The sequence below is a fragment of the Teleopsis dalmanni genome, unplaced genomic scaffold (genome assembly GCF_002237135.1).
Source record: "Teleopsis dalmanni isolate 2A unplaced genomic scaffold, ASM223713v2 unscaffolded_contig_0914, whole genome shotgun sequence".
NCBI classification, from domain to species: Eukaryota; Metazoa; Arthropoda; class Insecta; order Diptera; family Diopsidae; genus Teleopsis; species Teleopsis dalmanni.
This window is the reverse complement of record NW_024032296.1, coordinates 1-9,515: the sequence shown is the minus strand read 5'-3', so window position 1 is coordinate 9,515 and position 9,515 is coordinate 1. Positions and strand designations below refer to the sequence as shown.

Below are 9,515 nucleotides of genomic sequence, written 5' to 3'. Positions count from 1 at the left end.
AAGAAATTAAAATAAATCTTACACTCGTAATTATTTATTTTCTTAAAAAAATATTTAATATATAAAACCAATTTGCTTATAAAAATAAAGAAGTTTTAGTTAAAGGACATTCTCAATTAGTCTTTTATTGCTTAAATAGCAATGAAGTAAAATGTGAAACATATTTTTACGTTCATGCAAGCATTTGTTAAGATTTGGCGCAAATAATAAATTTTCTGAATACAAATTATACCCATTGGAGCACCAAAACTGGACCGAGCTTAGCGATAAATAAGCAAGAAAGTGTCCTGACATAAAAACTGTTTTATTTACACACTGACACATTGACACTGGCTGGCATGGCAATTGTTTTCGTACAAATTTTGTACAAAATTTGTAGAGAAAAATGGCGTAAAACATGCGATTTAAGTTGACTTAAGTACAAAGGACCTAAAATATCCTGCGAGTAGTGACGCAATAAAAGCAGAAAAATTAAAGTAATTTTATGCTGCGCCAAAATTCACTGCTTACCGAAAATTTCAAAGAAATGAAAATAAATATAATAAAGGAAAAAACAATGACGCATTAATAAATTACATAAATTAGGACACTCGTATCGTTTGAAATTGATTGTATTGATATTATAAGGGAAAATAAGATTTTTGCCTTGGATAAGATTATCCTCGACATAAAACTAATCACATATGCGTTTCAATAAAAATATGTCTTTAGCGTATTAATATTGAATAAAAGTAATAAAATGTTTTTTAATCTTACGTGACGGATCTCATAGTGCCATAACTTCGTCACCGCCTCCTCCACCAGTATCGCCCAAATTATTTTGTGAGCCCATGTTATTTTTAGCTAATATTGTGTCCGTATCCACACAGCCTTTAAATCGCATTTTCGCATCATCCCCCACATAAACCGTTTTTTGACATAACAATAGCACAAGACAGGACACAACAAAGAGAACTGATGGTACTATTGAAGCAACAACAAATTGCCTGTAAGTAACTTCCAAATCGAAACGTGCAACAACAATATCCTTCTTTAATGGTGAATAAAAACATGGAAAGCGTGCTCGGGCATTGTGATCGCTACCATCGCGTCCGAAATCCTTAAGAAATTCTTTGCATTCATCCATCAGCGTATTTACGCAACCTTCCAAATTAATCATTAATTTTGATTCATTGGATATGGTCAAATCGACATCAGGTGGTGCAATTTCTGGAATTGGTACAGCAACAGATGCATGCAAATGACTGAGATATGTAAAGTTTGTCAAATCAGTCAACATATTGTGTTCCAGTGTGGAGCCATTTATGCAATCAACAGCTTCCACTCTATCTGATGTATTTTTAATGAAATAACATGAGGTCATTACTACATTATCAGCAGATTCATTCCAAACTTCCTCTTCGGTATCTGCATTTATTGCATTTTGACACTGCGAAAGATACACCTTATCGCCACTTAGTACCACAACATTTTTATTACGAGTTGGTATATCCACACAACGTCGATCACAGTTGTATGGCGTGCGTATTTTCCTACATGTGCCACGATTGCATGAGAATAACCCACTTATATCCATGCAATTTATTTTACCACGCCGCCCGGAACACTTAACTGGTGAATCACTATTATGAAAGACACATTCAAATGCATCCGTTATATTCAGACACTGTCCTGCGGTGCAATTAAAAGTACCTGTCAAATTTTTGCATTCATCATTGATGCAACGCGCTTTATCGGCACGGTCCTGATCAATGCCATAGCATGTTTTATTCGCTGAGTTCGTACAATTTTGGAAGGTAATGTTAGTGCCATTATTACGTAAATTCACATAGATTTGTATGCAGGCGCCCGAAGTTTTACTCAGACACCATTCACCACACGAACCCCATTCACAGTTGTCCTTGTTGACAGCACGTGTTGTTGTGCACATGACTGGAGTTGGATCGATACCACTTTTGAAAGCGCGCGTTGATGGCATATAAATGGCAACTGTCAAGTACACCAATGCCACCGAACTGAGCACAAGTGTCATTTGACATACGCATATAGTGCCACATATGCGATTATCTTGCGGTGGCACAATTAAATCTTCGCTGGGCACTTTTTTCTTGCCCATTTCGTTAATGTATTACTATGTTTAGGATAGTATTAGAAAAGTGCTAATAGGGCGGGATAGAAGAAGTTAGTAAAAAAGTAAAAAATTGCCTTTTTGGCAATGCAGGTATATACGTCTAACGTTATACCTTTTAAACTAATGGCATTAAGGCATTAGGGTACCCTCATATTGGCTTGGCGTACATATCTATGGCAGCTAAAATGGAGAAAATCGTAGGAAATCTTTTGATTACTTTTATTTTTCTCTTATTTTTATTATCGATTACGCGTGACTGTATTTTGCTGAGTTGAGGTTATGCGATTCACTTTTAATGGCTGTGGCTCAGGTGGCCGCCGTCATTTGATTGAGCGTTTCAACTTATATAACAAAACTGCTTATTGCGTGAAATATTAAAAATTTTTCATTTCAATTTTTACTCTCATTTAATTCAATTATTTAATAAACTTTTATTTACAGCTAATGACGTTTTAATAAAATTTAGAATGCAATATTTTGCAGTATTGATTTTTATTAGCCTGCTGCCTTGCACTACTTTCTACTGCAAATACTGAATTTTTTTTAATTGAGCATTTATTTTTCATTGAACGGAACTTTATGTGAATAACTGCAATATGTTTACTTATATATTTTTATACTTTGTTATATTTATTAAAATATTAAATTTTTTAATATTTTATTTGAACTTGAACACTTTTTCTGTTTTTTTTTCAAACATTTTTATTGCTATTTTGTTCCACTCAAATTTTTGTTGCAGTTTTTCCTCAGGCTTTACTGGCAACTAAATTACTTTTTTAGTTCGTTGTTACAGATTTGTGACGTCCCGACCATCGACAATGTGTCGGATATATGCGAAAGGTCTGTGATATTTTGGCACGAGTAACGCCAAGAGATTTTTATTTTGCAAAAGCTAAAATCAAATCAGTGCGCGCGCACCCCATACAAAAATCAATAAAATTTTATTTCTCTCATAAGGTTTTGCTAGGTTTTATGTGATTCTGCAGTAGTATTACTCTTTATCCTTGTTTATCTTCTTCATCTCTGAATTCGTAAATATTTTGTTAATCCCTACCACTACATGGGTACTGCAATCCATGGTAATTCAATCATGCCTACACAATTTTATAAATGAAGTTTATCTGTATGGAATTTATATTTAGACAAATTTCAGTTTGAGATATCAAATTATATAAAAAAAAAATTATATAAAAAAAAAATTTTATATACAAAAAAATATGTTTACGAAAAAATTTTTATTAAAAACATAACTATTAGAAGTCAAACAACATTGATTAGATTTTTATCAATTTGGGGTTTTGTGCTTAGAATTATAAATAGAATAAAAAATGCAAAAATAAACTCAAATATATAATAAGTAGAAAATCAGAATGAATTTAAACTTGTATAATTTTTACAGCCATTTCTTTTTTATTACTATATCTTAACTGTACAAAAGTCTCCAAACATCTTCAAAGTAATAATAATTTATTACTAATAAAATTTGTTATTTCAATACCCTTCATGCTGTTGTGAACTAAGGATAAATTAAGTTTATTAAGACGTTTGTAACGCAGTGCAAAAAACCATATATATTTTTGATTAAAACAATATGACTGTCTATCTCAAGGATAATCAATCCATTTGTAGCTACTGAAAATTTACACATCTATATTAGTAGTGAGATTTTATAACCGCCTATCGGCTATACTGTATTAGTGACATATAAAGTAAGTAAGTAAGTAAGTAAGTAATTTTATTTTATAAAATAAGTTTTTTGACCAAAAAATTGTTGATCAAAGCTCGAAATTCCTAGTCATTTGTAAAAAAAATTAAAGAGGGAGTTCTTAAAAACTTATATTGTCTTTGTTATTGTGTGATCCATATTCAGCAATATTTACTTCTGAATTTATGAACCCAATGTCATTCTTTGAGACAACACTTGTTTAATGCATACTGACAAATAAGCTATTTTATTTTGAAGAATTAAAAGAAATTAAAACCCCAGAAAAAAAGCAAATAATGATGTAGTACCTACATAATACTTAGTTTTAAATTTTATTAAAAGATTTACTTGGTTAGAGTATAGAAGGATCAAAAACTGGTTTGTAAAATAACTATGGATGCTATTAAACCATTATTTCATGGGAATTTAAGCGTAAAAAACAAAATTCTTGCTAAAATACAGCATCAATTACTAATAAAAAAAAATCAGACATACCAATTAGTATTTTAAGATATATATTAAAAGGGCCATGTGATTGTCAGAAATGAAGCTACGCCCAAAAACTTAAGATAGTTGATAGCATAATACTCAGGAACCTATTTACATCGATCCATCAAAAATCCAACATGACGACGAAGGCAAATATTTGGGTGTTACACTGTATGTCAAATTGCGCTTGAAAGCACGACATATGGTATTTAAGCCGACAATATATTAAAGTGGTTGACGATGTGTTGGAGTCTCATATAAAATAATTTAAAGAAATGAATTGATGGCTTTTAATGTTAAATACTTATGTGCATTAATTTGCAATTATTGGATTTACATATTAAATTTAAAACAAATCGGTTTAGACTCAGCGAAAGTAGCACATATTTAGTTTGGGCGCATTGACATGCTGTTTTCAAGCACTATTTGTTTTCATGTTAGTATATAAAGAGCAATGTAATAAAAATGATATTAATTTATTTTAATATTTGATAAAAAGTGATTGATTTATTAAATCAAGTGTAAAATTTTATTATACAAATACACTTCTATGACACTGCGCAAGGTTGATTATAGCCGGGTACTAAGTAATTAAAGTAATTAAACTACAGTATAATCGTGCATTAGATAACTAGTCAAAATCCAGTTGTTCACAATCCACGTCGAAGTTTCCAGCGTTATGTTCAATTCCAAATACATCATGGACCACTTGCTGTTCAAAAGGATGGAACAAACTCTTCAACAAATACTTGTTTAATTCATTCTTTTAGCTTAACAATTGGCTTTCTGCTTAAAGTAGAAAATCCGTCAACAAATGTAAGTGGCATTACGCTTCATATTCCTTCTTCATTAGATATATTGGAAACTAGCTTACAAAGATCGATTCGAATGACGAATAACTCCGGTGTCCAAATTGCCATCGGAAGCGAAAACAACGAAATATACCTATGTATAATTCTCCCCCAATATACTTACCTTCTTCATTTTCTTATCGATATTTGTCGACCTTCTATTCACAACTTCAAAATCCTCATCCAATTTTCTTTCACTATGGCCACTTTTACAGCTAACGTTCGGAATCGTTTAAAAGAAATGGTTATCCGTTTGATGACTTGGTTTCTGATTTCTGACTCCGAAGTTGCCGGTTCCCGAATCACTATTTTTATCATCGAACTCATTTTGTTGCGGCGGATATTGATAAGAACACTCATTGTCATTGCCACTGTTTGAAAACATTTGATATTATATTTGAAAATTGAATTTTTATATACTAAATATGTGCGAGGTAACAATTATAACACATTACACGGTGACGACGACTAATTTATGATTGGCTGGCGCTAGCAGCTCCATCACCAGAATCTTAGTCTATATAGAAAACGATAACGACTAATCTCATTTAAAACAAATTGTTAATCAAACAAATAATTTTATGTCCACATATTTGAATAATTAATATTTAAGTTGCAATCTCCATATTTTAAACATAGCGTATGGCTATACGTATAGTACATATGGTAAAAAATATGCAAAAAAGTGCCTTAAATATGTCACTCATACGCCAAAACTAAATTTTTTAAATATGGTATTTACTTTAAGATATTGCCGTAATGGTTTTTTTGTTTCAATTATTTTAATAACATCACACTAATTATTTCGATTTCAATATTTTGAAATATTTTTTAAATATCATATCACATATAGTCATTAGGATAGCCTATTCTCATTCATTTATACTTAGCAATGAAAAAAGTGTATTTAGTACTACTATGTCAGTACTATGTCAGTATACTAACAGTATTAACATATTTCAACTTCAAGATCTTTCCGAATATTTTTATTTCTGATACACCATGATGTTTGCGATTAACGAAAACATGTTTGATTGATTAATGCTCAGTCTATGTTTCGTTCCATATTTGAGGAACTCTCATTGTCAAACAAATGAAAACAATATATAAAAAGGGGTTCGAGAGAGTAAATAAATTTTTGAATAGTGAAGAGTTCTTGATGCAATTATCTTATAAATTATAAGCATATTAAACACACTCTTGTGATTATGTTTATCATTTTATTAATTCTTTTTTATCTACATCTTTTTATGATTTTATATCTAATTATCTCTCTTAATAAATATAACATTCAAAGAATGATTAATTTTCGAATAGTTCGTGAAAAAAAAAAAATTTTACTGCAGAAAAATATTTGTATGTTTGTATGATAATTTTTTTTTTACGGATTTTTTTTTTTTTTTAAATATCTAACGCATTGTCGCTATGTGGTGACAATAGTTCTGTGCCCGATTTGCACAGACTAAAACAGTCCCCATCATGTACCAGACCGTTTCTATTCTGGAACTTTATCGGAAATACTTCAAGATAGGCCCCTTATGTTGGTTTTTCATTAAAAAATTTTGTTTCCCTTTGTATGTTTGTATGATAATAAGGTATTGATATGTACAAAGTGTATATAATAAACCAAATTTTCTAAAAAAAAAACATTTTTACAAAAATCCATTTGAACTATATAATATTAAAATTGTTATGTTTTAAAATAAGATAACAAGTACAGAATTCCGTACTAACATAGTACAAACTCAGCAAATAGTTTTTATTTTTACATTCTATTTGTTGTTATGTTTAGAATAAAACATAATTTCTTGGTATTTGTTTCAAAAGATTATAATTAAATATATTCAGTTAAAAAATAAAGAATATTATTTTAATTAAAAATATTTTTACAGTAAATCATTATCAGAAATTGTAATAACCAGGTATATATATTTCCTATCAGCACAATACGATATTTGTTCGTCTATGTTAGTCTGTCTGTCTATTTGATAGATATCTGTTTGACAGTTAATATGGTATATTAATTATTCTATAAGTTTTTTGAATAAAATATTGTAAAATACTAGTTGTATCTACAATAAGCTACGAGTTAGTTATAAAAAATTGCGTTAAATTTTGAACAAATTTTTTTTTAAACATTAATATATTTTTTATTCATATGTTATCTATCCAATTTTTCCACATATATAATTTTTAAGAAAATTGCGTACAATTTCGAAAAACTTGAGTTGTTTTTAATTTAATATATATCAGCTAATGAAGATCAATAGTTTATTATTTTATCAATAAACATTTTTTTATATCATGCTTATAGAGCAGTTAGCCAGCACTTTTTCAACTTTTATTTTCTTTTTTTTTTATTATTTTATATTTAGTGCTGTTAACTGACTCATTGACTTTCATTTACTTGAAAGTATACTTAAGCTTAATCAAACCTTGACTATATGCGTAAGTGAAGTGATGGCATTTACTTCATAATTGATATCAATACAATTTAGTATTCAATGTGACATTTTCAATTATAATAAGTGATATTAAGTATTTTATTTTTCAAAAAAATTATTTACGAAGACTTAAATACAAGAATTATTTCCAAGACCGTTGATGATGGGTATCTGGTAATACTCGAAACAGCTGTATGGTCAGTCAAAAATTCAATTAATTAAAATAATATAAAAAAGAATTTTTTCAATTTTAACATCAAATTATGTGTTATATTTTGCACCAAAAATTAGTAATGTTTGAATTATTTAGAATTGTAAATAAGACATTAGAAAAGACTGCAGTTATTTGAAATCTCTTTATTTTGTAATTTTTATAATATGAATAAAATAATATGAATAAACACCAACCTCAATATTATTATGATTAAAATTTAATTTATTCAAACTGATAACTTTCACAATAAATATTAAACAGTCTTAAATAGTTTAATTCACATCTCATATATGCTCACAATAATATTCACGGAACTCCTTGACGTCCTCTTTTGTTTTATTTTGTTTTTGTCTTTATAAAATTTTAATATGGCTGCATTATGAAATCATCGATTTGGCAGCTGCACAAAAAAAAAGAAACTATTTCAGTCGAATATTTTAAACACTGTTTTTACATTTCAATACCGAAAAAACTAAAATCATAATATTAATTTGAAACAATATTTTTAATTTAGTTTTTATTTATTTATTAAATTTTTCAATTTATAATTTTAACAAATTTTCAATGTTTTACGCAGTAAACAGAAATGAATTTTTAACAGAACTATTTGACAGTTGTTGTCAAGTTCTCTCTTAACTTGCAACTAAAATGGATTCCACATGCAAGCAGTCAGTTGTCATTTCTGGTGTAATAAAATCCAAGGGTTTGACATTTTTCCAATTTTTGTTTTCGGTTTGAGTAAATAAAATTTATTTTATCCTTGTCAGAAAATGAGCACAAATGAGCGAAAATATGCTGAGTACAAAAAGCTTTTAGTTGTCAATGGTATTAAGTAAAAACTCTCATGTACTCTTGTTCTCACACACCAACTCAGTATTTTACGTCATAGCGTTGGGCACAAGTTCCCAACGGAACCAGCACATTTTTTTGGTAAGGGTTTAAAGCTTTTAACCTAACACAGAATTTATGACTTAATATTAATTTTATACAATGAGTCATGTTAAAACTTTCCCTTCCTAATTCAACTTGCAAATTGATTTAGGACTTTTTTTATTATTAATAATTACAAGGATAATATCTCAAGATGTAGTAAAACTTTCACTTAATTTATTTAGTGCTTATTTACTTTATTAATTTTCATGAAAATTTGTTTCTGTCTAAATTTTAATGTATTTTTTAAGTCCTTACTAAAACTTAATGTTATTCTAATAATAATTAATTATTTAAATATATAGATTAAATATTTTTAATAGATGAACAAATTCAATATAAAATTTTTTTAATAATTCAAAATATTAATTTCAGTTTACTCTATTCATTACTATATAATAATAATAAAAATTAGTTCAGAACTTCAACAAACTTGAAGTAAAGAATTATTGTAATACCTTAAATATTTTTCTGAAAATAATATATTAATTAAAGTGTAATTTTAGTAATCATATTATTACTTTTACCAGAGATATACTACTCAGCTGAAATTCTTTAATTTGAACCAATACCCACTGTTAGTTTCAATTTTGAGGCTAAGCCCTCTTCAATTCATTATTACTGCTAAATTTTATTATTTTTTAAGAGGAGTTTTCGAATAGCAAAGAAAGAAAATGAAGTACAAACACAAAAATTTATTTTTAATTTTATTGAAGTTCGGCTGACCATACAACGCTGTTTCGAGTATTGC

At 28.5% G+C, this 9,515-nt stretch overlaps 1 protein-coding gene across 1 annotated transcript; it reads right to left on the bottom strand.

Annotated features, from left to right (window-relative positions):
- Window positions 1–761: 761 nt before the first annotated feature.
- Window positions 762–2,293, bottom strand: LOC119663802. The gene has a single exon (XM_038073400.1). It carries the CDS (start codon window positions 2,114–2,116, stop codon window positions 767–769), a length of 1,350 nt encoding a protein of 449 aa, XP_037929328.1. The 5' UTR covers window positions 2,117–2,293; the 3' UTR covers window positions 762–766.
- Window positions 2,294–9,515: the final 7,222 nt, after the last annotated feature.